At 41.1% G+C, this 27946-nt stretch overlaps 4 protein-coding genes across 4 annotated transcripts; 2 read left to right on the top strand and 2 right to left on the bottom strand.

Annotated features, from left to right (window-relative positions):
* Window positions 1-12: 12 nt before the first annotated feature.
* On the top strand, window positions 13-13705 carry sympk (symplekin). The gene is made up of 27 exons (XM_046053819.1): window positions 13-174; window positions 541-681; window positions 1991-2056; window positions 2250-2303; window positions 2460-2533; window positions 2641-2767; window positions 2955-3204; window positions 3325-3495; window positions 3657-3896; window positions 4264-4415; window positions 4504-4654; window positions 4930-5152; window positions 5246-5396; window positions 5485-5720; window positions 5944-6025; window positions 6113-6226; window positions 6315-6462; window positions 7655-7815; window positions 9601-9709; window positions 9844-9944; window positions 10134-10224; window positions 10472-10573; window positions 11912-12099; window positions 12346-12522; window positions 12629-12718; window positions 13018-13185; window positions 13348-13705. Exons 2-27 carry the CDS (start codon window positions 613-615, stop codon window positions 13513-13515), a joined length of 3663 nt encoding a protein of 1220 aa, XP_045909775.1. The 5' UTR covers window positions 13-174; window positions 541-612; the 3' UTR covers window positions 13516-13705.
* A 311-nt stretch (window positions 13706-14016) lies between these two features.
* On the top strand, window positions 14017-18575 carry zgc:136439 (uncharacterized protein LOC678627 homolog). The gene is made up of 8 exons (XM_046054307.1): window positions 14017-14363; window positions 14966-15055; window positions 15372-15451; window positions 15565-15680; window positions 15819-15916; window positions 17839-17907; window positions 17997-18055; window positions 18278-18575. Exons 1-8 carry the CDS (start codon window positions 14172-14174, stop codon window positions 18396-18398), a joined length of 825 nt encoding a protein of 274 aa, XP_045910263.1. The 5' UTR covers window positions 14017-14171; the 3' UTR covers window positions 18399-18575.
* On the bottom strand, window positions 18396-21985 carry asnsd1 (asparagine synthetase domain containing 1). Its single transcript, XM_046054306.1, has 3 exons — window positions 20570-21985; window positions 20163-20344; window positions 18396-18845 (listed from the first exon to the last, which is right to left on the bottom strand). Exons 1-3 carry the CDS (start codon window positions 21983-21985, stop codon window positions 18599-18601), a joined length of 1845 nt encoding a protein of 614 aa, XP_045910262.1. The 3' UTR covers window positions 18396-18598.
* Window positions 21904-22843, bottom strand: LOC123973925 (ASNSD1 upstream open reading frame protein-like). The gene is made up of 4 exons (XM_046054308.1): window positions 22656-22843; window positions 22496-22549; window positions 22209-22284; window positions 21904-22046 (listed from the first exon to the last, which is right to left on the bottom strand). Exons 1-4 carry the CDS (start codon window positions 22728-22730, stop codon window positions 22006-22008), a joined length of 246 nt encoding a protein of 81 aa, XP_045910264.1. The 5' UTR covers window positions 22731-22843; the 3' UTR covers window positions 21904-22005.
* Between the last annotated feature and the right edge of the window lie 5103 nt (window positions 22844-27946).

The raw sequence follows: 27946 nt of genomic DNA, 5'->3' as shown, positions 1-27946 counted from the left end.
AGCAGGTGGCCGCTGCCTCTGGCTCTGAATTCTCCAACAGTAGAAGAAGAGTGACACCGGATTTCAATTTATGTGGGCTGATGAGTTCTTGGGCTTATTGGTCATGTTAAATCTACTGAATTGTTAAGTCTATCACATTTAGGAATTGTTAAAGAGTAAAGAGTTTGTGTAGCGGTAAGTAACATTATTGCATGTCTGTCATCATTTGGTTAAAACAGCTAATGTTAGCAGGGTTAGCAAGATGGTTAGCATGGGGCTAGCGTGCTAGCTAGCTGAGAACAAAGTATTGTTGAGTGTGATATGCAGCGTTAAAGCCTTGTTATTAATGGTTTATAACTAATATATGATAGTATTTAATGGGGAAGAAATATTAATGAACATTTCAGTTAATCGGTGTGATCAGTTCCATGTAGCACGCAAACTCACAGCTAACCTCACACTTGCTAACACCCTGAACTTCATTGTGATTAAGTTATGATTAACGTTACTCTCGGTGGGTTATAATAAAGCGTCAAATAAATTCGGTTATGTGCTCCACAGGTGGCACTGTTTAATGGGATTTTGAAGATCATGTTGTCCACATAGTGAGGGAAGCAGAGTAACGTTAGCATCATGGAGCTTTCTTCAGAGGAGGGGGAAACTCAAACTCCCCATGTCATCGATATGACCACCAGTGAAAAGGTAAGCTTTTTACATCATAATGCATTAAGAGTAGATCTGGATTTATATTCATATAACTGAAGCATTGGGTAATGAGACTAGTTATCGGCTGGGATCATTTAGTGATGAACCAATCGGTGACATATGAAGCCAAAGCGTTGGTCTGTTTGGGATTTGTGGCATACAGCTGTCAAACTAGCAAAACAAGTTTGGTGGTCAACTTAAAAATACTTCCTTAAAGTGCATTTGCATAGTATTATGGACTAGTGTGATCGCAGAGACGCAATATTTGTGAAAGATAAAATTTGTGCCAAAATACCATTCTGAATTAAGTGTTGTGGTCCTGCAGAGATGTCCCGGCCTACAAATCGTATTCTACAGACTTAAGAAAATATCTTTGTTCAGTACAGATCACACCATGATCACTTTATTTTTCAATGAAAATCAGAATAGTGATGCAAAAATGATCATTCCCTCCAATATCGTCAATCACATCACAGTTGCTATATCAGTAAAAATAATCATCAATAGATGTTTTTTCCAAATTGTTCGGCCCTGATCCCTATAACAACATGATTTTCAGAGAATAGTTGCAGCCATCACGTTCCTGAAATGATTCCTAAAATCTTTCATCCAATCGTTACTTATCTAGTTCCGGGTTGCGCTGCAGTAGTTGCAAAGCAGCCCAGATTCCCTTATGTCTAACGGCGTCCTTCAGCTTCTCCTGGGGGATTCAAAGGATCCCTGACCAAACGGGATCCTCGTTTGAGTTGATACCCCGGGGACTCGTCTGAGTTGGATAAGCTTGCTATATCTCCACGGGGAGGCAATCCTGTTTCTATTTTTATTTTTTACCCAAAGTATTGATATGGGAGTATTGACCTAGCAACATTAGTGTGCTAATGAATTAAGCTGCAGTGTCTGTGAAGATGGCATGTGGAGCTGCAGGTTAATTTAGCTTCTACAGTCAGGTAGGCGCCTCAGGTTGCTAACAACACCTGTTACAAAAACTGACTTTGCTTCGTTAATAAACCTCGACTTCTCCTTAAATCTGACTTTGTTGTTCTTACCTTGTAACTTGTGTTGTAAAAAACAGTGCCCACTGTGAAACAGTGTGGAAAGGGGCAGTTTTTAAGATGAAGTGGAAAAAATTGTTTGTAATGTCAGTTATTTCTGTTGAGAAGAAATGCTCTTACACTTTTACATGTGCACAATAAGAAAATCAGTAGGATTTTGGTTAGGGTGCAGCCAGATGTCTATTTTCATGGAGCGACAACAAAAATAAATGCTATAGAAGGAAAACTTCATTCAGTTTGCTTTTCTGTTCCAGGTGGTGGATCTTCTGAACCAGGCGGCCCTGATACCCACAGATGAAAAGCTAACAGTGCTCAAACAGGTTTGTAGTCTGATCTCTTTAAATGAAGTTTTCCCTGTTGTGGTATCCAAAAAAGAAATAACAAAAAGCAGCTTCATAATAATGTTAGGCTTTTTTGAATGCAATATTGGTTGCACATCTTTGTCCAGCTAACCACAACCCTAAGAAAGCAGTAAGTGGGTCGCAATAATCAATGAACTTGTGTCATCTTCAGGTCCAGGAGCTCATTATTAATAAGGATCCCTCTCTTCTTGACAATTTCTTGGATGTAAGTAAAGCTCTGTGCATTTTTCTTAACTGTTGTTTGACCTGAAATGCATAAGCTGGATTCAGCATTAAATGGCACATTGTGCGGTAGACTTATATCAACCTGGCAGTAAATTTGAATCATACCTCTGCTTCCATTGGTCTGTTCATCCTGCAGGAGATAATCGCCTTTCAGACTGACAAGTCTATCGAAGTGAGAAAGTTTGTCATTGGTTTCATAGAGGAGGCATGGTGAGTCATCGGCAGACATGTCTTCCACTCTCCAGTTGTTTCACGTTTGTGTAAGAAAATGTTTTGCACCTTTTCTCTTATGTTTTTCTTTTTTATGTCTTTTCCAGTAAACGGGATAATGAGCTCCTTCTTAGACTCATCGCCAATCTGAACATGTTGCTGAGGGATGAAAGTGTGAACGTGGTGAAGAAAGCCATCCTCACTCTCACCCAGCTGTACAAAGTTACTCTGCAGGTAAATACAGGCCTCATTTATGAAATATTCTTATTTACAGTTGCATTTGTGCGCTTTAGCCCGACAAGTAAATGCTGCAGATCTGATGTGGTCTGTTTTTATTATAGGAATATCCAACAAAACAAAATCCCTACCGTTTATCTGTTGGGTTTTCACACCCTTTACTCTTCTGCCTCTTTCTTGCCAGTGGTTGGTGCGCTCTAAAGCAGTATCAGAGAGGCAGGAGGCATGCTGGGATCTGGTCACACAGATGAAAGGGGATGTTCTTGCCTTGCTGGACTCTGAGAATGACGGCGTTCGCACTCACGCCATCAAGTTCACAGAATCTTTAATCATCACTCTGTCAGCGCGGACGTCAGACTCTGACGTCCCCAAGCGGCAGGAGGGTGACATCAGCCTGGACAAAGTTCCCAAAGATCACTTATACATTCGCTACGGTACGGATATTAGAGTCCTGTTGTTGACACATTATGTTCTCACAAGGTTTATTTATTTTTTTTAGTCCAGTCTAAGCTCATGTTTTAAAAGTGATATCTTGGTGCTGTTTGAATCGACAGATGTTTTGTGTGAAGAGGGTAAGACTGCACTGGAGAAGCTGCTGAAGTTCATGGTCCACCCTGCCATTTCCAGCATTAACCTCACCACAGCACTTGGCTCTTTGGCCACTATCGCCCGTCAGAGGCCAATGTTCATGTCAGAGGTGGTGCAGGCATATGAGACATTGCATGGTAAGGGCTTCTGAGCCAGTGTTGTGTCACGTCCCCAATCACAAAATGCCATTTTAAACAAGTGTTATCCTTTCTGTGCCAACCTTAGCGCTCATTACATAATTTGACTCTACATAGGAATAACATTTTACTTTTTCCTCTGTATACTTGAACGTTTTTAGCAAACCTGCCACCCACTCTGGCCAAGTCTCAGGTCAGCAGCGTACGAAAGAATCTGAAGCTGCACTTGGTGGCGGTCCTCAAGCATCCCTGCAGCCTGGAGTTCCAGGGTCAAATTAGCACTCTGCTGCTGGACCTGGGGATGCCTCAGAGTGAAATAACCCGCACTACACCTGCACTGCGTGAGCAGCGCAAAAGGCCTCGCCATGAACAATACACAGAGGGGAAAAAGGTCAAGATGGGTGAGTATCAGTCACAGACATTCTGATTTAATATATAGTCATTAGACTGCATTGTGGGAGGTAGATATTAACGGAAAATATCTGGTGGGTTTTCTGGTTTTGCTAAGTTTACAATTTGTAAAAAAATAAAAAGGGTGCAAAAATATTGTAGCTCTGTCCCATGGGTGAATACATTTCTGTGATGTTGCAGCTTTTTAGACATTTCCTGCTTTATAGAATAGTCTACCTGTAAAATCACTGTGGCATATCTACAAGGGTGACTCTGTTTAAATCACAGCCATAATTTATTCTTGAAAGAGAAGGTGTTTGACACAAACACCTGCAGGCTCATCGTAAACACCCAGTATTTTTGTTCCTTTGCATTCAGAGCCAACCCTAATTGAAGATGACGAGGACAAGGAGGAGCCGGCCCCTCTCTCGGTCCCTAAACCAGCTGCTGTTCCAGTAGCACAGTCTGCCATTGACCTCACAGCTGAGTTCCTGCACCCACTGCTCAACCCGGAGAACGTAGCCAACTTGGTTAGCAACAGTGGCCTTTTTTTTTTCTTTGTTTCTTTCCTTTTAAGGCTGACTGTCTGACAGCTTATATCTCTCTCTGGTTGGTTAGGTGCTCATCAGCATGGTGTATCTGCCCGATGTCATGCCAGCATCCTTCCAGGCCACATACACACCTGTTGAGTCAGCGGGCACTGAAGCCCAAATTAAACATCTGGCCAGGCTGATGGCCACGCAGATGACTGCAGCTGGGATTGGTCCAGGTTAGTAATATGTGCCGTCCAATATTTTCAACAGATGTCACTGCTGACATATCAGTGCAGTTAATAAATGTCTTGCTACTGGAATTACCCTTACTTCTAATTTATTCAAATGTAAACTATGTAGGGGTATTAATAGTTACTATTTATAATGATTTATGTTTTATTGATTGAAAGTTCTTGTCAGCTTTATGAACAGATCTACTGTATGTCAGAACTAATAGCCAAATTTGATGGAATCTTGCCCAAAATGTTGACGTTAATTAAACTGATCTTAGGACTCGAGCAGTGCAAAGCCAGAGAAGACGATGCATGCAAAGACGAAGGCAACGAGGAGGACCCTGGGGCTAAAGACCTGCTCATCAAGCGCAAAGTTCCGGCTGTGATGTTGGGACAGGCGATCTCTGTGGTGGGAGGTTACACAGAAAAGGTTCCAACCCCAGAGGCGCCTACCGCAGTCAAGAGGCTTCCTGAACCCATCCTTCCTACGGCACAAACCAAGTTAGTTCCGGTACTAAGAGGGCATAAGTATTCTAAGCTGCACCTTTTGTGTAAGTTAGATGTAATACCCTGCGTGATTCTGTTGTGTTGCAGAATGGCAGGGGCGAGTGGGAGAAAAAAAGTATTTCGATTGGCAGATGTCGTCCAGACTTTATCAGACGCCCAGATTGAGAAGTTAACCTCCAAAGCAGTTAAACGCATCCTGCATTCAGAGAAGGCGATTGCTCAAAGTGGGATGTCCCATGTAAGTAATCACCCCACTGTAACACTGTTTATTAAGCACAAAACAAGTGCCTGTTTTAGAAGGTAACCACAGCACATCTGTGCGGCAGGTCAGAGTGAAGCTCCTCTCGAGGCTCGTGACGCAATTTGAGGGGATGATGAAAGAAGACGTGCTGGAATTTATCCTGGATGACATCAGGACAAGGAGTGACCTGGCCTTTTCTCTCCTCTACCAAGAGTACAACACTTACCTCAGCCAGCTGCCATCTGGGCTGCTGGACAGCTACGACCACTGTCTCTTCACTCTGCTGTCGGGCCTGCAGGAGAAACCCGAGCAGAGGGATGGGTGAGACAAAATACTCATTCTCACATGTTGGCAGCATGCTTTTTGTCTCTAGCTCTTATTTAAACAAAGGGATTGACATGATCTAATGGTTAGGTATTCCATGATGACTGAAAACAGTAAAACACAACTTTATTTGCTGATACTGTGCAGCAAAACGGAAGCAAAAAAGTGAGCCCAATATCAGCCAAAACTGAGTGGCATTATGTTTTTACGTCTCATCCAGACTTTTCACCAAACTGGTACTGGAGGCTCCCATCATAACAGAATCAGCGCTGGAAGTAATACGACGCTACTGTGAGGACGAGGTAAGTGACACGATAAAGACACAGCTTCTCGTATCGGGACACATGTCTACATGTCCACTCAGCTGTTTGCTGTAACTTTTGCTTCAGTCTCGGGTTTATTTGGGCATGACGACTCTGAAGGAGCTCATCATCAAACGGCCCTCAAGGCAGTTTCAGTATCTGCACGTGCTTCTGGATCTCAGCTCACATGAAAAGGAGAAGGTGAGAGCATTTCTTATCCATATTCTTTGAATTTGTAACTTGCACTGTCACTACCGGACTGGTTTTTATTCCTGTGTTTTCTTTTCAGGTGCGGACGACGGCCTTGGCTTTTCTGAAGCGTATGTATGATAAAGACCAGCTCAGGGACTACATCGAGAAGTTTGCCCTGAACTACATGCAGCTTCTGGTCCACCCCAACCCTCCATCTCTGCTCTTTGGGGCTGACAAAGACACAGGTTTGGAATATGTGTGGATGATTTCAGTCTGATCTCAGTGTTGTCTGGCTAGCAGCTGCTCATCTTACATCATGTTTTTACGACTATTTTTAAACCATGACGGGATTCCTTTCCACTCCTGCATACACCACTGCACCTTACAGCTAGCTAAAACACACTAAGCAACTTCAGTGGGGTAGATGGTGGTAAGTGGCCAATACTTGTATAGCGTCTAGTCCTCTTACCACTCAAAACTAGGGGTGTGACGAGACACTTAACCCACGAAACGAGATTTGAGATTTTAAGAAATCTTAAATGCTGAATTATATTAAAATTTTGCGCATTAAACACATTATTTCCTGCATTCTGATGATTTTTTCTGTTTGTGATTTTTTTTTTTAAATTTTTATTTATATAAAGAGAAACACAAAATTTAAGTGGCAGGTGACCGTTCAAAATCTATAAATCTATGGTCATTCTGTGCTGCTCTCAGATCTGTTTCTGCTGTTTCAACTTATTTAATATCATCCTTGCTGAGTCATGATTTAGTCTTCCCTCCTATTTGTGTTTTTGTTTGGGGAAGTAACCTCTTTAAATGTGACACCTTTTCACCATAATTATAAATTATTTAATTTTAATTCAGTTTGAAACTCCTGGACTTTAATAGCTCCTGTGTTTCAGCAGATTTTCTGCTCATGGTCAAAACCTTCTGAACATTCAGAATCTCTCCCACATCTGTGTTCTCTGACATGTGCAGGGAAAACGCAGAACATTACTAGACTAACGTCATCATTTAATGAGAAGTCTACCTGCCCTTTACTCTGCGGTGCATTACGTTATTGATCAGATGGTAGTAACGTTATCCCCTTCAGACCGTTTGACCGACGCAGTTTGGGACTGCATTGTAGATGTTTAGGTTGCAAAACTCTACCAGCTACGTTAACACTCTCCACAGCTGCACTACGTCACATTCACTTCACTTTTATATTAGGTTTTATTCACCCATTCATACACATTCAAACATTCTGTCTTTTAGCAATGCTTCACCTCAAGATGCACGCAGTCATCCTGAAACAGGGTTGTGGAGGGAAGGAAAAAACATTTTATGAACTTTTCCAGCCTAAATTTTCCCTTCCAGCCAAAGAAACACAAACTTGCAACTTCCCTGTTCTTAGTCCACTCTGTAACCACAGTGTTGTGTTTGTTGAGACAGAGGTGGCCGCCCCCTGGACTGAAGAGACTGTGCGACAGTGTCTGTTCCTCTACCTGTCCCTGCTGCCTCTAAACCATCGGCTGGTCCACGAGCTGGCCTCTGTGTACACCGAGGCCATCGCTGACATCAAGCGCAGTGTGCTTCGAGCAATAGAGCAGCCTGTAAGTCACTCCTCACTGTTCGCATGTCCTCACTCCGTCATTCATTTGCACTTTTGGAGAACGCTCCATTTATTTGTTCTTCTCAAAACTTGTTCTAAGAGCTCAGTTTGAACAACTCGCGCCAAACATTAATGAAAAACAGACCCACTGTTTGAGTTCCAACCAAGGAGGCTTAAAGGTGTTACAGTGAAAGTCGTGATATTTGTGCTCAGGTGACACTAAATAATCATGAAAAAAAAATATACATTGGTAAAAAAAAACTATTTGATCAACTGCTGATTATGTATGTTTGCCAAGTGACAAAGAAATGATCAGTCTATAATTTTAATGGTAGGTTTATTTGAACAGTAAGAGACAGAAGAAATGCAAAAAAAAATCTGATAAACGCATGTAAACAGTGAGTGAAATAAGTATTTGACCCCTCTGCAAAACATGACTTGGTCCTTGGTGGCAAAACTACTGTTGGCAATCATAGAGGTCAGACGTTTTGTTGGCCACCAGGTCTGCGCACATCTCAGGAGGGATGTTGTCCCAGTCGTCTTTGCAGATCTTCTCTTAAGTCATTAAGGTTTCGAGGATGACGTCTGGCAACTGGAACCTTCAGCTCCCTCCACAGATTTTTTTTAATATGCTTCTTTTTAAACCACTCCTATGTTTCCCTGGCCGTGTTTTGGGTCATTGTCATGCTGGATTACCCATCCACGACCCATTTTCAATGCCCTGGCTGAGAGAAGGAGGATCTCCCCCAAGATTTGACGGTACATAGCCCCGTCCATCGTCCCTTTGATGCGGTGAAGTTGTCCTGTCCCCTTAGCAGAAAAACACCCCCAAAGCATAATGTTTCCACCTCCATGCTTGACGGTGGGGATGGTATTCTTGGGGTCATAGGCAGCATTCCTCCTTCTCCAAACACAGCGAGTTGAGTTGATGCCAAAGAGCTCGATTTTGGTCTCATCTGACCACAACACTTTCACCCTTCTGAATCATTCAGATGTTCATTGGCAAACTTCAGACAGGCCTGTACATGTGGTTTTTTGAGCTGGCGGACCTTGCTGCAGGATTTCAGTACTTCGCGGCGTAGTGTGTCACCGATTGTTTTCTTGAGATTATTCTCAAGATCCTCCCGTGTAGTTCTGGGCTGATTCCTCACTCTTATCATGATCTCCACAAGGTTAGATCTTGCATGGAGCCCCAGACCGAGGGAGATTTATAAAACTTGTTACATGCGTTTTTCAGATTTTTTTTTTTTTTTTTTGGTATTCTATCTCTCACTGTTCAAATAAACCTACCATTAAAATTATAGAATGATCATTTCTTTATCAGTGGGCAAACGGACAAAATCAGCAGGGGATAAAATAGTTTTTTCCCTCACTGTGTATATAACTCCAAAACACGAGTTTCTGTGGGTATGAGGGGAAGGATGTTGTCATGTATCGTCCAGCAGTTATGCAGGCCTGGAAAGCCTAGCATGACAAAATCTGCTGAGGGCAAAGTCTGGACTAGATGTTTATCTATTTCTTCCTGGGGTTTTTTTAAGTGGTTTAACCACAAGAGATGGTAAATTAGATCAAAGAGGAAATGGTGCAACTTTCTCACTGTGTTTAAGACCAAATAAAATAAAACAAAACAAAGTTCACATCTGTAATCTCAACCATGTAATGCCATGTAAACAAAAGACTGCAGTTTCAGGATTTGTGATTTATGTCTGTGTGGGAAAGTAAGCCTAGCTCCTTTTGAGTTGTATTGTTTTTGAATAGTATTGACAAGTTCTGTTTTTGTTTGAAGATCCGTGGAATGGGGATGAACTCTCCTGAGCTGCTGCTCTTGGTTGAAAACTGTCCTAAAGGGGCGGAGACTTTAGTTACTCGCTGTCTGCACATTTTGACAGATAAAGGTAAAACACGCCACTTTTCATCTTTACAGGAGGATCTAGGTCAATCAGCACAAAATGTATCCAAACATGGAACAATAGCACCAGAAAATGGAAAGTGATGATATGTAAAATAAGGCTTCCTTTCCTCCATTCAGTGCCTCCATCCCCTGAGCTGGTGGAGAGAGTGCGAGACCTTTACCACAAACGAGTGCCAGATGTTCGTTTCCTTATTCCAGTCATTAATGGACTAGAAAAGGTAATCCTCGGAAACTCATCACAATCAAAGTCAGGTGTACACAGTGAATCATAGAAGACTGATTTGGATCAAATTGTGCTTTTGTAATATGTTTATCGCACTGCATACAGTATGAACACGTTCCAATATTGTGGCATCCTGGCATCTTTCTTGGATTTTACTCACCGTTTGGCTGGTTTTTCCTCATAGAATGAAGTCATCCAGGCTCTGCCCAAGCTGATCAAACTCAACCCGATTGTAGTGAAGGAGGTGTTCAACCGTCTCTTGGGTACTCAGCACAGTAAGTGTCATATAGGTCTTCCACTGGTGAAGGTCATCCTGCCATTTTTTTTACATGAAGAACCATGCTCACACATTTACACATTCTGTGGAAAGCTAATACTTGATTATTGTTTTAATCCAGCTACTGAATAGAACATTTAGTTTAATTAATAAGATGCATACCAACTTCTCTCAAAGGATTCTGTGGAAGATTCTTACAGGTGAAGGACTCCATTGTATTCTCATTGTCGTCTGTTGTCTTTCAGGTGAGGGAAGTTCAACGGTGTCGCCTCTCACCCCAGGAGACCTGCTGATTGCCTTACACAACATTGACTCGACCAAATGTGATATGAAGTCTATCATCAAAGGTCAGTGTTCAGTGATTACGCTAAGTTTAACAGTAAGTTAATTAAACAGCTTACCAGCAGTTGGCTTTCAATCTGTTGTTGCTCTAATCTTTTTGTAATGTTGCCCCTTTTTGGGGTATTTTTCCAGGCTTCAGAGTTTGATTCCTACAACAACTACCAAATTGTTTTGTGATATTTATGCAGGTTAGCCTCTGAGTAAGCTTTTCAATGTTTTGGGGTGAGTGATGCACTCATCACTTGAACCCAAATCCTGCAGTCTGGCTGCAGGCAGCACACTACATGACATTGCTGGCATAAACAAGCGGAAATAAATAATATAGTGTATTTCATGCAGTGTTTCCCATTAATTAACAAGACCATGGCGGGCCCTCCATAGTCTACTGTAGTTTGCTCCCCCATAGTTTCAAAATGAACCGAAAATATTTTTACATCTCGTAATAACATTTCAGATGTTGTAATGTTGTTTTGCGCCGCTGCTGTAAGCTTGCACGCTCACACACTTTGGCATTCGACTTGAGACAACCACTTTTATTTTGAGGTAACTACGATAACATTAACGGCAATGGTTAACGGTCTGTTTCTGTCACTCGTTTGTGAGAAAGCGATTAAGCTAGCCGCGCCTAAATTTGGAGTGCACACACATTCGAGCCTTCATGGTAAATCCACTGAAACGGCCCAGAGCCAGCTGACAGGCAGGTTAGTGACTTTATCCTGTCAGTTTCTCTCTTTGCAAGTTGGGTCGGACTTAGCGTGGGACACGCACAACGCCCGGTTTTCAAAATAAGGTGTCTATACAGGATGGAAATAGATTAATTGGATTATATTCCCAGAAAATATAAAACACATTACATGTGTCCAATAAAAGTTAAAAAAAAACAATAAAATGTTTGGGAAATTACACCACCATCACCATTTATAGCTCTACAATGGGTTTATGATTAGTTTATTAGAGCACACATTTTTTACAATCGTGTAAAGTTCTTCATAGATAGCCTCTTAATTTCGCACCAAATTAATGCATTTAACTTTAAAATATACAAAATTTTCTTCCTGTGGGGAAACACTGTCATGGCAACGCAGTTCCTAGATGTTGAAATATGGCAGTCATAGATAGACAGAGGTCAGTGAACACATCAGCTATTCAGTGTAGGTAAAAATAATTATTTGGTTTTCTCTGTTCTTCTTAAATGGTTCATTATCAACTGTATAATGGGCTTGGATCTGTAAAATAAATGAAATTATGCAGGGCCAGGCACACATTTTTATTTTTTTAGATATGATCTTCAGTTGCATATGTTCAACAGCTGGAACTGAAAATGTTCTTTGTGCGCACTACAGCTACCAACCTGTGCTTTGCGGAGAGGAATGTGTACACGTCGGAGGTTCTGGCGGTGGTGATGCAGCAGCTAATGGAGCAGAATCCCCTCCCCATGCTGCTCATGCGTACCGTCATCCAGTCTCTCACCATGAATCCCAGACTGGGAGGCTTTGTTATGAACATCCTGTCCCGCCTCATTGTTAAGCAGGTCAGCACCAAACTACAGCCAAATATTCATGGTTTTTCTAGTTATTGATGTCTCGGAATTTATTTTTGTCATCATCTCTCCTAAAATAACTGACATTTCTGTCTACTACCTGATGCAATAGACAAGATCTTATTACAACCAATACCAGAGGGGAGAAACCGAGAAACTCAGCAATTAAGTTGTACTTGTGCGCTAATTAATATCGATCACCGTTATCACCATTTTCTCTAACATTGGTTGCTGTAGGTGTGGAAGTATCCCAAGGTGTGGGAAGGATTTGTGAAGTGCTGCCAGAGGACGAAGCCGCAGTCGTACAGCGTGCTCCTCCAGCTGCCGCCCGCACAACTGACGAGCGTGTTTGAACGCTGTCCGGAGATGAGAGAGCCTCTTCTACAGCATGTCCACTCCTTCACAACTCATCAGGTAAGAGCTTTTATCCAAGCTTACTGGATTCATTTACAGTCCAAAAATGGTACTACTTTGGGGATTTCCTTTATGTACCAAAAGCCTCTGTTTTTCTCTGTAACAGCAAGCTCACATATCTGCCTCCATCATGTCGGTCCTGGAAGCAAATAAAAAACCAGAGCCAAAACCTGTGGAGCCTGTCGTGGAGAAAGAGGTAACTGGTGAAGATATAAACATGATTCAGAAAGACCTGTTGCACACTTTTTCCTGACATAAATTACTAACATCCTTCAGTGACTGGGGTATTATAACTAACTTGAATTGTCTGTGTTAATTAGTATCACCTAAATGAACATCTTGTGTTTTTAACACTGCTTTCAGTATTTCCTGTTCAGCCAGTTCTTCCTTTAAAGTATTGTATATTCATTTATTTGGCGCCACTTTTTGATATGATCTCAATAAAATAATTAATGTATTTATTTGTTTTTGTCATTTTCTCTTTTTATCACACAGATAGAACCAGTTCCTGCCCCACTTGAAGAAGAGGCTCCCACTGTGGCTCTGAAAGAGCCCGAGGCGCCAGTCCAACAGCACCCAGCTGTCGCGAAAGATGAGGAAGAACCAATGGAGCAAGAAGAGTCTCATCCAGTGATACAGGAGGAAACTGACACTGTTACCCAGGTATGATTAACTTAGCATAACGTTTTTGCACTGTGACAAACTAAAAGTCTATTTATTTTTAATCACACCTTTTACATAAAGAATGGAGTATTCTTAATTTTTGCAATCCACAATTGAATAAAAAAAAGTTTGCCCTTTTATACACATTTTGTTTCTCTTCAGGTGGAGTTGGCAAGAGCAGACGAGACCCCCTCACCTCAACCAGAGCCAGCTGAGGAACTGATGGAGGCATCTCAGCCTGAACCTGCAGACCCCCAGGACCCAGTACAAGATGCTGAAGCTGAGGTCACAGGACCCGAGGCCGGAAGCAGCAGCGATGATGTAGAATGACCGCTCAAAACAAATGCACTCAAAATAGACAACCCACATATTTTTCAGGATTTCTTGTCAAGAAATATCTCTGTCCTTTTTGTATTTGTAGAAAACAGATTTTGAGGGGGGAGGGGGGGATCCAGGTAACTCGGTGTATGAAAGTATGCGTTTGTCATGATGAGTTGGCAAATAAATCAACAAAACACTGGTTTACTGTCTGGTCAATTCCGTTTGTTCCACTACTTCCCTATGATTCAGCATGCTGTTAATTATATCTCAAATTTCATGAATAACTGTTTGGGTTTAAAAGACTATTCGATTTCATTGTTTAACCACCACCTACTTTTTTAATTAATGTTTCCAATAATGTTAACCTGTGAAATCACCGGAAGATACCTTTGAGAGAGAGAGAGAGAGGTGTGTGTGTGTGTGTGTGTGTGTACAATAAATAAATAAAATATATATATATAAATATATAAAATGCTCTACCGGAAGCTTATTGACGCTCTGGTCGACGACAGGACTGCCAGTCTCGCGAGATGAGGAAGAACCAAGTCCATGGAATGTTTCCTTGCTTTCTAGCGCTTTACTCGCTTTTAACCGTTAAATAGTAAGTAACCTACCAGAGAACACCGCTCACAACGGAGCGACGTTTATTCCGGTTCAGAGGTGAAATGAAAGCCGTAATTCTCGCCGCCGGGTACGGAACCAGGCTCCAGAGGGATGTGGTGGCCGACTGCAGCGGGAGATTCGCTCACCTGGCCGGCACTGCGAAGCCGCTGCTGCCGGTGGGACGGTGTGCTCTGATGTCCCACTGGGTCCACGCGCTGACCGCCTCCTGCTGCGTGGACTGCATTTATGTTGTTGTAAGTAACGTGAGCTACTCAAGTATTGTTTTTAAGACATTTTTCAGGTACTTGTACTTTCTTTGAGTATTTTCATTTTATGCTACTTTATACTTATCTTACTATATGTACTTTTGACGCCACTACATTTATCTTGCAGTAATAGTTTGTGGTAGCTTTGCATATTTAGATGTTACATACAAAACACTTGAACTAATTTAGAAATACTTGTTATACAGACTTGTGTTGTATAGTGATAAACTCCACCTTTGTGTCCCTGAGCAAGACGCTAGACCCCTAGTTGCTCCAGAGGCGTATATATATTATAGCAATATAGCAATTGTGAGTCGCTTTGGATAAAAGCGTCAGCTAAATGAATAAATGTTAAGAAATAATCAGTAACATATATACCATTATCATTATTTACATGTTAGTGCACCAATAATCATAATCCACTTATGTATATACGTTGACACTCTAAAATGAGCCATTCTGCATGTAATTCTTCAAACTAGGACAGGACCAATGTGTTTTTAAGAACTGTTTGGAAGGACATGGTTTTATGAGTGTTTGACCCCCTGTGTTCCTCTGCTTCTCTCTTCCCACTGTTCTCCTCTCCACAGACTAACGCAGTTTACCATGCTGCATTTGAAGAGTGGGCATCACGTTTCACAAATGTCAAGATTGTCTGCGATCAGACCACAAGCAATGATGTAAACACAAATTTTACAGTTCCTGTTGTCCCCGTCATCACTGTGTATGTGACATGTCTTGGTCCTTTGAAAGTCCCATGGTGTGAGCATGTGCTTTGCTTTGAGCAACTCTAAGACAGTAATTCATAACTTTAAATATTTAGTCTATTACTAGTATTGGAGTGTTGTGCATTACAGTCTTTCTTCCCCAAAGTTTATGAAAGGATTTAGGTTAAGTACTTTATTTAGATCAGAATTGGCCAAATTATATGTTAGCGTTTTCTTTCCGGCGATTAGGCTAAACCTCTAAATCAATCCAACTTTGATATTCCACCAGGGGCGTCTTGGTGCTGTGGCCTGCCTGCAACTTGCAGTAAAGCACTTCAAGATAGACGACCATGTATTAGTAATTGGGGGGTAAGTTTACTGAGTTAACATTATCAATACTACCAAGTAGAACTGTTGATGCAAGTGTGAAATCAAGTTCTGTTTCTGACAAGTTGATAGAACTCCCTTTCTGTTGTGAACAGTGACACCCTCTTCAAAGAAGATTTTAGCCTCAGTAAAGTAAAAGCGAGGTTTGTTGACCTCCAGGCAAAGTGTGAGGACTGCTGTCTGCTGCTCTCGTACGAGTGCAAAGAAGAGGGTGAGTAAGAAATTAGGCTTTCTGTGCAGCATTACAGAATCCTTCTGGGAAGGGAGTGAATCTCATCCTGAAATGTTGAACATGGCTGGTCCTCACGCTCATTGCTCACAATTAGTTGTGTATTGTCTATCTCCACAGAAACTCATAAATATGGGATACTGGAGGTAGACAGTGATCTTCGTGTCCTCTGCATGAAGGAGAAACCTCTTCCTTCTGAGACGAAGTCGAGGAGAGCAGTAAGTTCACCATAAACACTGAACAAAGCCAATAATGTCCAAAAAAAAGTCTGTCAACGTGGATACAAAAGATCTTTAAAGTCTTTAAAGCAGAAAAAGTGGAGAGCCACCTGAACTTTTACTGATAGTTTTAAAAAGAATGAGTTTAGGGCATCCTCTGCCCCTGAAGTGCAGTCAGAACGTGGGACAGTGACACATTTTTGTTGTGTTGTCTCATTGCTCCACTGTGTTGTTTTTCAAATGAAATAAGGTTGTAGTCTTGACTCGGCTTTAATTAGAGGGGGTATCCACATCACAAATGGGAATCGTACCCCTTTCCACACCTAAGACAAGAACAGATGAATCAAGTTGATATATTTCATCATTGGTTGCAGATCCTTTGCAGTGATTTGCTATTGTTTCGGACTCAGCAGACACTTTTGTATCTTTCATGATACTTTGCCAGGTCGGTCGTCTTCATTTGGTTTGGCTTGCTGGTTTTAGGGTTTTAGTTGGTTTGAGGTCTGGTGGTTTACCTGTCCTATTAACATTCAGCGCATTGGACATGAAAACTCTCAAGGATCTTAGGATCATCCTTAAAGCTGAAAGTGAGCACTACAGGTGTGAAGTACATGTATAAACAAATCATTATCAATGAATTTGCAAAGTGAACAAACAATACTGAACCTTTGTCACTGACTCAGTCAGCAGCTTGTAGCGGTGGAGCTCCTCTGGTGACTGAGAGCAGCGTTGCCAGCTCTGCTGTGATTCATAGTACATTATATCCTTGTTAAAAGCTTGTTTAAACAATCATAATCTGATAACTCGGTCATAAATAAAACGCTGTGAGCTATTAACCATTTGTGCAGTGCTTGTATAGGCTGGTTTTGTACTGAGCTGAACAGCTTGAACCAGCGACAGACTGAACGTGCTGCTCCAGTCAGACTCAGTGCTTTGTGAACAGTGATGTGTTCAGTTACTGCTGTCCATTAGAGACTGACATGGGGGGTGGATTTTCACTCCTCTACCATCCGACTCCCACAAAAATACTCCCATCCCATTCTGTCCCAATCTCATAACAGTGTAAAAGGAAGAAGATTGTTGACTCCTGTTGACATTTTTATTTCTGTCCCGTGATAACGCCTGACGCCCATCCCACGGATTCCCAAAAGGTGTGCATTTGAATTGTGATGTGTTCACTTGCTGAGGTATGTGGTGAAATGCATTTGAATGGTAATCGGCAAGTTGCAGGTTAGGAAAAAAGGCAATGAAGTACAGTCTCTGACTACGACAGTTTGAACTAAACTAAAGTGATAATTTGTGATTTTCACCCCTAGTGATGACGTTCATACTGCCGATAAGTCAACCCAGCCTTGTCTTCCACTAATAAGATCAGCAGTTCGATTCCCGGCTTCCACCTCTACATGATCCTTACAGTCAATGTTTCAAATGCTGCTAGATCAGTGTCTTAAACTCTGACTGCACTGTAGGTAAAAATGCAATTTCTGATAGCTGTTTGTTTGTTTGGAAGTGAACACACCTCAAGGAAGCTACAGTATATATCTACTACTTTCACGTCTTCAACCTGAGATCAAAGTCAAGTGGACATCCTCCACTAAACTATCATGCAATGCTAAACCTGGTGGGACTTTGTATAAAGGCAAATGTTTTAGTATGATGGGCTGTACGTCGCTTTTCATCAGGTATCATTGTCATTTAAAAATTATTATGAATACACATTTTTACAAAAAAATATTTTCTTTCTGAATTAAATCTGAAATGATGGCGGGCTACCAATCCTGCTGTCCATTGTGAGATCTAACAGATTTTCCATGTTTAAAGTCAATCTGATATATATCATTATGTGAAAGTTGCTGGTATCTTTGACGCCCCAACACGTACAGTGTAGGTATTTACACTAATCATTTCCATTTGTTTTTCAGTGTCCCTGTTTTTATGCGTTTTCAAAAAAAAGCCTTCCTCTGTTGGATACTTTCATGGAGGAAAAGAAGGTAACTTTAATAATCAAAAGACCAACATTTGATGGGAATAGAGTAAATTAAGTTTTTTAATTTCACTATTATGCGCAACCTTTCCATAGGAGGCTCCTATTGATGAGAAAGACGCCCCAGGAAACTTTGTGTCTTGGCTCATTCCAAGGTAATTTCTGCTGGACCAGTGAGTGAGGTCTGGCTTTTACTCAGCTCAGTTAGCTTTCTTTTCTGTTTGTAGAATCACAAAATATGATTTGGCTTCCTTTGGGTGTCTTATAATATTCACATACGTAATTTATATTCAGCTAAAATTAATAGATTTTTTTAAATAATCATCAATCAATGGCAGTGTATTTCTCACTAAATGAGACTGTTTTTTTCTTTTCAGGAAGCCAGTATATAGTCATCAGATTTCTGGCCGTTTCGATGTTGGAAACTTGCCTTCCTACATTGAATGTGACCTTTACTTCAGAGAAAAGCTTCAAGATCTTGAGACTTACATGGTGTAGAGAACACAGGAAACACCATATTTATTATTATGATCAAAGACGAGTACAAAAACTAATCTAAATCCCTAAGAATCTGTATGTAACATTAAAATCAAGATTTAAATTGTAAATATGCCTTTGAATATTAGTTGAATGTAATTTTATAATGAATGTTCTATTAAAAAGATTTTTATATTCTTTTCATTACAATCTGGATTTGTCTACCCAGTGAGGAGTCTTGTGCATTTGTCGGAGGCCTTTTCACGTTTGTCCTCCATCTTTGCGATGCGGGAGCCAAACTGCATGGCTCTCTTGGGCAGGACGGCTGATTGGCCGAGGCCCAGCTGCTTCGCTGTCAGTCTCAGGAGGAGTTTCTCCCCGACGCCTCGAGGAAGGGACAGATCTGCTTTCTCCCACACAGGCAGAGAATTCAAGTAGCTCACCACGTCCTCATCCAAGTAGGGAAATCTGCAGATGACACTACTATTTGTCAAATACTCAACCCTGATCAATGAGAGGTGAATGGAATTTGATCTGTGGAGCTCACAGCATTGATATTTGTGATTGCAAAACAACATCATCTCTGCAAAACAATGTCCCCATCTTTCTGGATGTTCCGCAGAACACACTGTCAATGATTTGACAATTTATTTTGATTAGTTTTTTTTTAAAGGGTTCCAATGAAAGCTACTGACATGAAGCTGTTTTCACTGGCTGATTAGACTCTGCTCAGGGCAAAGGTGGGTGGAGCTGTGCTGAGAATTAGGTCACGGGACTTCTTGTACTATTGAATAATGGTAACAAAAGGTGGAATTTGTTGCACCCTGGCAGGTGCAACAAAGCTACCGAGAGATCGAGAGATGCCTGACACAAGGTCTGATTAAGGCACAGTAAGTCCAAACACCTGTGGGTGAACCATGAGCAGAAACAAAGTACAGACACAATCACAGTAACTTACAGTTTCTACCGTTCACCCTGCATCATCCTGCTTCCTCCTTTGTCCAACATAACAGGCCTTTTACATAGACATGTCACAGATGTAAATAATATAGTTAATGATGGCTGAATCCTACAGTATTTAGCTCCTTCAGTTTCAGGGTCCTGGTTCTATTGTGTGCACTCGCTCACTGTCATGGCTTCCTGGGACACTTGAACAGATTCTTAACACCTGTGCTTTCAAAATGTCCTTAAGCCCAGTTTTTGGATTCTGCTTCCCCCTGTTTTTGATTAATACAAACCATTTATGCTGTCAAACTTGTATGTTCTATGCTTCGAGGTACATACCAAATACTAATGAAGAAATGATTCATCAAGTCAATAAAAAATTATTCTTGCAAATTAAAAAAAGGGTACTCATGGAGTTTTTGGAACAATGGTTTTATCAGTGGGTTCCCTTTTTGTTTGTATTGCGCACAAAGGCACAGGTGGTTATTTTCACGTTATTCTGCTGATTGACAGTAGGTGGCGGTAACACACAGACATGTAGCAATGCACCAACAAAGGCACTGAAGAAGAAAACTGCAAGCTATGAAATCTTGACAAGCACATTGATGAAAAATGCATGATGTTCTATCAGCTTTTCAAATGTTTAAGGATGAGGAAAATGCACTCTGCTCCTTTGATAAGCCTCAGGGATGCACAGTGAATACTAAAACGAAATACATATATACACAACATAACTTGCTTAATTAAAAATAAGCTCCACAGGGCACATTAATTGCGTTCAAAATTTAAAGACATGGATTTAGGCTCTATTAACATATGGTTGGTACCTGACACACTTACCTAGCCTCTTTCCCATGATCCCCTATCACTCTGTCATCTCTGCCCAAATTCCTGGAGGAGATCCTGCCCAGCTCCATGCCCAGTTCCTGGATCAGTCCCTCGTGCCCCGACAAAGTGAATCGGACTCTGTGCCTGGAGTAACCTGCTAGCTGCTCATCTGCTCCGATTCCGGTCAAAATGACCTGCAGTCGTGACGTAGCAACACAGAAATGCAGGGCAATGTGGTTGTTAAGGATTGTGAAACATGTGCAAGTGGATCAGTAAGAAAAGAAATACATTTATGATCCTAATTATCCACCAGCACTCATGCCAGTTTAACAGCCCAGGGAACAGCTGCAACAAATCCCCTTCATTGGTAAAAAGTTAAATAGATTCAGAATCCTGGAGAGAGCAAAGTCTGACTTCACCTTTGCTGTCGATGTGTAGGGCCTCTGGTCATTGTCCACCGTGATGAAGCCCCTCCCTCTTGCCGCGAACCACACAGCACATCCAATGCTGTCATCGAGCACCGTATCCAGTGGATGCACCAGATGACAAATGCGCTCCTGGCGCATTTTCTGCAGCTCCTCCTGCGTTACGTTGATTTCAACAAAATTCCATCTTCTTTGAGAATTCAAGTCTTGTAATTCCTTGAGGCCGGCTTTTCCAGTAATTCTGTCTGGAACATCAAAGGGGCTGGATGTTTGGGAATCAGCGCCATCTGTCTTAAAATCCGTGGCCTTACTTTTGGGCTTTTTGGGTTTCTTTGCAGACTCTTTCTGCTTCTTTGGCTCCTGTAGTTTAAACGCTACATTGAGAAGGTCTATTGGCTGATGAGCAGGTATGTGACGGTCAGCTAGGGCAGCCAGGATCATTGAATCGATACCTCCTGAAAAAAGTATAGCAACACTAGCATGGTCATCAGTAGGAGTGGAACTGTCTTGATCCCTGAAAGGCAGAGACTGAACACGTCGCCTTACTGCCTCACTGAGAACATCAATGAGACTGTTCACCTCATCGTTTTTCCCTTTGCTTGCAAGCAGCTGCTCCAGGTCCTTAACACGTGAATGGGAGTTTGGGTGAATTTCTTTCTCATTTAATGACTTCGGGATGGATGTATTAAGAGGGCACACAGGTGAGGCGAGTACGAGGCCCGACTGGTTCATCACAGCAGTGCAGCCGCTTGGGACAGACTCCAATACAGTTTCACTGCAGCTCGAGACAAGATTATTTCCTCCATGAGCCCAAGGATAAAGCTCAAACGTCACAGAGCCAGCTTCTGTCGCTGCCTTCAAGTCAATCCTGTAAACACCAACTGCTGGGACTTCTTGCCAAGCAGACTGATCAGATCCAGTACTGTGGGCTGCCACAGAAGTCAAGGTCAATGCGTTGACCTCTGCGTCAACTTTCCACAGCAAACTCCGCCTACCAAAGAAGTCTCTGCCAAACCAGAGGTAGTCTCCAGCCTTTTGGTAGTAAACAAACCCCCACGGTCCCCGAATAGCGGACAGGACGGACAGAATCTCTGAAGGGCTACTGCAGGATGATAGCCGCTCAGAGACAACAGCAGTGTCATTTTCCTCTGGCCTCACCGGGATACCTCCAAAAATCTCCCCGTTCCACACCAGGACATTTCCAGGGTTGTCTTGAACTGGCTGAGGGGTAAGAAGACCTCTCATGTGAAGAACGTGAGCAGAGAATAAACATTGATAGAAGGGACTTGTGCCTCTAACGGTAACATCCTGGCTCCAGTTGGGCCCCCTTCTCTTCAAATGTTCACAAACTGTTTTGTCCCACTCAAACTGAGTGGGAGACAGACTCAACAAACAAAAGATCCCACACATTGCTGTGATGAAGGTCAGTCTTACATATCCTGCAGATCCTTTTTCATGTTATCCATTTCCCCTGGAGAGGAAAAATAGCATCCATTAGGTTTATCTACTAAGTAATGCAATATCAAATTTTATTTATTTATTGGTCTGTGTCTGTTATTAATTAACGAGATAAGAGTGATATGAGCTAGTTTATTAAAATGAGCTTTATTCAAGTTTCCAGCTCTCAACCTACTTTTACATGAAGCAAGTGTCTGACTTCTGTCTGCTAGGAAGAAAATGTTACTGTTCCTCTGCTGGATGTAGACTTTCTGGGAGATAACACACACAAAATGTACATTCAAACATAGAAAAATACTCACGTTACTGAGAAACCAGTCTTACAACAGGTAAGATGCATCTCAAACCACAAACAGATTCCTATTCATAGTGGCCAGGGCATAACCACATTTAAACAGATTAATAAATATGTCATTTCCAGATAGACTTTAGTTGTGTTTCCTATAACACAGCTGTACTCACCCTGTTTTTCTTCAGATTGGAGAGCTCGTCCACTACAACCCTTTGTTCCTTGATCTGTAAATGAGCAACACGAATTACTTTCACTCTAACATTCAGATTTACCAGCTAATATTTGTGGCTTTTGCATTAGCTTCCGGCAACATGTTGTGCCTAACGCTACCTTTTTGTTCAGCTCCTCCTTCAGTGCACACCGTCCTTCACAATTGTCATCGTTGTCCCGGATTTTCGAAGACATTTTGTTCAAAGGACACGCAGACAGTTCGGAGTTTATATTAAAGGTAGATGAAGCTAGCTAACCTCAGTGTAAACACATGTTCAGCAGCCTTTCCGGGTGCGGAGGCCTGTCCACATTAGACTTTGCTGCCCCCTGGAGGTGGGCGGTGGAAACATAAATTATTTTTATTCTTCTCCCTGTAAAACTATTCCCATTTCCTCCGGATTGAAATATACTCTAAAGGAGCTAAAGCCACCACTTTACAACAGGTTAATGCCCAATTTTCCACTAGAAATTTAAATTTTATTGGTATTCATGTCTGATTGAGCCCATAATGCTTAAATTAATTAAAATAGAAGAGAAAGCACAAATTAATATGGTTAGGCGGAGGGCTGCAACTAACGATTATTTTCATTATTGACTAATCTGCAGACGATTTTTTCACGACTAATCATCTAATTGTTTAGTCTGTAAAATGTCAAGAAATTGTGAAAAATGCTCATCATAATTGCCCAGAGTGACATGTCTAACTAACAGTCCACAACCCAAATACTCTTCATTTACTATCATAAAGGACAAAGAATAACAGCAAATCTTTACATTTAAAAAGATTAAACAAGCCATGTTCCACATTTAAAAAAAAAAAATGACTGAAACCATTAATGATTATCAAAATAGTTGTCGATAATTTTTTTTTTAATTGACTAATCAATTAATCGACTAATTTTTGTAGCTCCAGTTAGGAGGTGTATTTAATTTCCATAGTAGCAAGTCTTTCCAGATATTTATAAAGAAAATTGATATATTTTACATTGTTATTTATTTCTACCTGTTTTTTCTGATAGAGTTCTCCTACTATCTTTCTGAGACCATATTGTTATTAATCCTTTGCAGTATTTTAGAGAGTATCCAAGCTTGTACATATCAATCAGAACCATCTATGCACACTCACTGGCAGCCCAACATTTGCAAAAATGTTTGTCATCACAGTGGCATCGTCTGGTTTTCAAATCCAGTCGATAAAAGGTAACCTGTTCCCAGAGCTGTCGTCAAGCTTGCCTGAGGGGTTTAAGGGAATGTTGTGTGTTGTTAAACTACAGGTTCCAGATACAATGTACAGTGTACATAGAAATGATGGCCCGACCAATACTGGATTATTAAGGCCGATGCCAATATTGATATTTGAGAATTCTGATAATGACATAGTGGTATATTTTTTAAACATAGGCCTACACATGTTTGGTTATATAACAAACTAACAAACTAATCACACTCACATTTACATCCAGACACAAACACTACACCAGACCTACTTGTCTTTGTTTGTCTGAGGCGGAAACACCATGCTGCCATACGTCAGGTCTCCAGTAAATATAACTTGGCTTGAGTCATATGGATTTAGTCCCCATTCTACAAAGGTGGAAAATTGACTCAAATGATGGAAATCAATCTTCTTATGGTGACAGGATTATCACAAGGGTGTGCAGGAACAATAAACTGGAATGAGTTGCTGAGATCATGGATTTAATGCACTGTGACACATGCACTGAAATCATTCTGTGTTCCTCACTGGTTACGTTGTTTTGTTATATTCTCATTATGAGATGTACAAATTGGGTCTACAAAAATGATCAATTAAATTCAAAGGCATATTTTAAAAAGCCTGGTGATGGCTCGCTGGAGGAAAAGTCACTGGGATTCATCTTCTGCTGGCCATGAATGCCTGCACCAAAATGTCATGGCACTCCATCCAATATCTGTTGAGTCTGGACCAAAGTGGTGGACCAACCAACAGAAGTCACTGAGGGAAGGCAGCGCATTACTCACGCCCTCAGCATGCAGGGATTCAAACCAGCCACACGTGGTACAATTACATTAAAGACATATTTTTGAGGACCTGAGATTCAATGGCCTGGCAGCGGTCAACAAACGGTAAAGAGACATTACCCTGGATGACACAACTGTTGACCTTGCTTCAGCAGCTGGTCAAGCACCCTTCGATCCTGCACCATGACAGGCAAACACACCTGTCTGAAGTTACCACACTGGTTTGCTGCCCACTGAGCTGCAACATTGTATTGATCTGAAACAGCTGTCAGATGTTTACCGTTTCATTCCCTAGATACAGGGGTTGTCATTTTGGGAAAGGTGGCCAGCCAGACAGTGACCTTTGGTGTTTATCGTTCTCTGCTGGAGCTGTCAGGCACACATCAAAGTCTTAGGCCCAGGGCTGTGGTAGATATCCACAGAAACAATAAGACCGCAGCACTGTTATGTTCCAAAAATGGGTAAAGGTAATAATTATAATCATTGTTTCTGGTGTTGTTTGGTCACTGAGATGGTTAGTGATCTTGCTGTGTCCCGTGTCATGAGATGTTGGGAGACCTTGAGAACTCAGTGTCAGGTATTCCAGCTAAATGTCAATGAAATTGCTGAACCACGGGAGCTGTGCTGTAATACCTATAACTCGATAGGCTCTATTGGAACAAGAGCTCAGCACAAAAAAAGAACATTTATTCCACATACAGGGCGCATGAACAATAGATGGATAACCTGATCCAGCCTCACCTATACCGTCCTTCAGGTGAGATTTCACATCCTCCCTCTACCTATATCCTTTCTTTAGCTGTGGCTTGTGAGTGTCAGACAACTTACGGCCACAGGAGGCAAGTCATTCTCATATTTTTGTCTTGGGAGCACAGATTTAGCCCGCGTAAACACAGCTTGTTGTGCCACAGGCAGGCTGTAAAGGGATCCTGCAGACATACCTGCAGGTCACACGGCCGCACAATGACACAGCAGCCGTCTGACCACTGATGACAGGTAACTGAGCCTGGCTGACACACCGGCCCACTAATAGTGTGGCTGGTAATCTGTTTGTAGCAGCTCTATGTGTGAAGCCTTTCAAGCTCTCTGTGATCCTTGAATAGATCACAAAGGGATAGAAGCGCCTATTGTCATCACTTGGCCCAAAATATGTGCTTATGTTCCTTGACAATGTCAGTTTTGCTCCCTCATGCCATGAGATGGCACAGAGTAGGCCTACGTGTTGCTCGTGTATATATTTTTTCAACATCTGTTTGAAGCTAACAAGCAGATTTGTTGGTAGCCCAGCAGCAGTATGTTTTCACATACTCATAGTACTGCATGCTAAAATATAGTAAGTATATACAGGGCCGGATCAACCCCCTATGGGGCCCATGGGAAATAAAGAGTTGCGGGTGTTAGATGAGAAGATTCACGCCACTGTGATGTCTGTTTGTTAAATATGAAGCTACTTGCCAGAAGGAGATTAGCTTAGCTTAGCATAAACAATGGAAACAGGGGTTTTGCATGGTTGGGAACCCGGCCTCAGATAAGTATTACACACAATCCTGCCTTAAGAATGACCCACTTACATTGTTCCTTGTAAGTGTGGGAGAATATAGAATATGCTATATTTTTAGTATATTTTAATGCCATTTTTACCCCTTGCAATTATATTTATTTAAAATATATATATTTGACTTTTAAAAACACTTTCAAAGTGGTTTAGACATTATAAACAATACTTCAGCCAAACTATAAAGCCAAATTGGATGTAATGCATTTTTGAAATTGGCTTCACTTAAGTTTACATAAACAAATGTACATTTTGAGGTGGATATGTATTTGAATTTGAATGCATGAAAAAAGCAGCACAAGCTTTCTACACCCCGTTTGGAATTGAATCTGTTGCTTAAAACACCATTTTTTGGCTTCTAAATCTAATTTAGCTCATATTTTAAGATGTTGCAACAGGGCTGGACACAATAACAAACGTTTATTGGATCAACATGTCTGCAATGACAATCTCTCAGAAAGAATCAAGAGGCTCTGCTTCAGCACACATCATTTTTGTGGATTCAGCCAAAGGGGAATGTTTCTGGGATGTTTGTTTGCAAGTGTTTTTGTGCTGTGTGTGTGAGTACTTCAGCTTTCAGAATGCTGTAGGGATGAGTTGAAAAAACTGGAATGGTCAGTTGGGAGAGTTTGACCTGCAAGTCATCTATATGTGTGCTTTGTACACAAAAAGGCCAAGCTCTAAGGCAACACGCTTCGTGGTAAACAGCTTCACCAGGTCAAGGCTATACCAAAATGTTTGAAACCTTCAGCGATTATTTGTGTTGGAAGGCACCAAAATACACAGGGATGTTCAGTTAATCTTTAACTTAGATTGCAATATTTGCTTTTGCCCCCTAAGTATATAGATATAAAAAGTAAGTGCAGCATGTCTTTTAAATCATCAAAAGTCTCAAATGATTTTGTATTTTGGGAAATGTATTGTATTCATCTAAAACATACTTCCATTTAAGATGGAACTGTTTTATTGCTCTGATTGAACCAACTGAATCTTTACTGATAAACATAGCATAAGAGGATAGTTCATTAGTGACACAGTTTTGGTGTAAACCTGCATCCCACCGACTGATGAAACCATGGAAATGACCATATGGTTGTAACTCCCAACATTTATAGTCTATGCTCTCTTACAGTCAGTCAATGATGAAAAGTCACAACGTAGCCCACATTTACTCAATTAGGCTGCTGTACTGAAGTACAATGTTATACTACTTGTATTTGTACTTTATATTCAACCCAGATGCAAATTCAAAAAATGCACAGTGGAATATCCGGGTTTATACGTGTATGTATATAAATAACTGTATATTGTTTTGTTTTATTTTATATGTTACCATATTTTAATATAGGCCTTCACTTAATTATATGTTGTGTGTGTAGCATAAAGGAACTACAAATTTAATTTCGTTACGCAGCCTTGTGCTGTATAATGACTAATAAGCAACCTTGTACCTTGTATTACAAACTTTCCTTTAGTACGTCCATTTTATGCCACTTCAGACTTGTGTTCCATTTCAGAGACAAATATTGCACTTTTTTATGATCTAGATTAAACTACCAAACTGCTTATAAAGTAGTTACAGTTAGCTCGACCTTCACCAACTACAATAAGTAAAATGCTACTTACACATTCATTAATCAGTAATGATATTCAATAGAACATTCTCAGGTGCACTCAGCATAACAAGTAAAAACTTTTAGGTGTGATATTCTCAGTACATTTTCCCACCAACACTTTGGTAAAATTTTGAGAGCAGGATTTGTAATGGAGTATTTATACATGATGGTATTGCTAGTTTTGCCTAAGTTTAAGATGTGAACTCTGTGGTGGGAGAAACCACTGTAGTGAGTAAGCA

This window comes from Micropterus dolomieu, linkage group LG07, assembly GCF_021292245.1.
Source record: "Micropterus dolomieu isolate WLL.071019.BEF.003 ecotype Adirondacks linkage group LG07, ASM2129224v1, whole genome shotgun sequence".
Classification (NCBI taxonomy): domain Eukaryota; kingdom Metazoa; phylum Chordata; class Actinopteri; order Centrarchiformes; family Centrarchidae; genus Micropterus; species Micropterus dolomieu.
The sequence above is the reverse complement of the archived record's forward strand: the minus strand, read 5'-3'. Positions and strand labels throughout refer to the sequence as shown.

Excerpts from the sequence above, each read along its gene's own strand:
- sympk (XM_046053819.1), top strand. The coding sequence starts at position 613 with ATGGAGCTTTCTTCAGAGGAGGGGGAAACTCAAACTCCCCATGTCATC. Across the intron at positions 4,655-4,929 it reads TGCAGCTGGGATTGGTCCAG|GACTCGAGCAGTGCAAAGCC; the intron begins GTTAGTAATATG and ends AACTGATCTTAG. Across the intron at positions 5,397-5,484 it reads CTCAAAGTGGGATGTCCCAT|GTCAGAGTGAAGCTCCTCTC; the intron begins GTAAGTAATCAC and ends TCTGTGCGGCAG.
- asnsd1 (XM_046054306.1), bottom strand. The coding sequence starts at position 21,985 with ATGTGTGGGATCTTTTGTTTGTTGAGTCTGTCTCCCACTCAGTTTGAG. Across the intron at positions 20,345-20,569 it reads CCTACACATCGACAGCAAAG|GTCATTTTGACCGGAATCGG; the intron begins GTGAAGTCAGAC and ends TCACGACTGCAG. Across the intron at positions 18,846-20,162 it reads GATCATGGGAAAGAGGCTAG|ATTTCCCTACTTGGATGAGG; the intron begins GTAAGTGTGTCA and ends TGTCATCTGCAG.
- zgc:136439 (XM_046054307.1), top strand. The coding sequence starts at position 14,172 with ATGAAAGCCGTAATTCTCGCCGCCGGGTACGGAACCAGGCTCCAGAGG. Across the intron at positions 14,364-14,965 it reads TGGACTGCATTTATGTTGTT|ACTAACGCAGTTTACCATGC; the intron begins GTAAGTAACGTG and ends TCCTCTCCACAG. Across the intron at positions 17,908-17,996 it reads CTTTCATGGAGGAAAAGAAG|GAGGCTCCTATTGATGAGAA; the intron begins GTAACTTTAATA and ends ACCTTTCCATAG.
- LOC123973925 (XM_046054308.1), bottom strand. The coding sequence starts at position 22,730 with ATGTCTTCGAAAATCCGGGACAACGATGACAATTGTGAAGGACGGTGT. Across the intron at positions 22,285-22,495 it reads CCAATCTGAAGAAAAACAGG|AAAGTCTACATCCAGCAGAG; the intron begins GTGAGTACAGCT and ends GTTATCTCCCAG. Across the intron at positions 22,047-22,208 it reads GACACTTGCTTCATGTAAAA|GGGAAATGGATAACATGAAA; the intron begins GTAGGTTGAGAG and ends TTTCCTCTCCAG.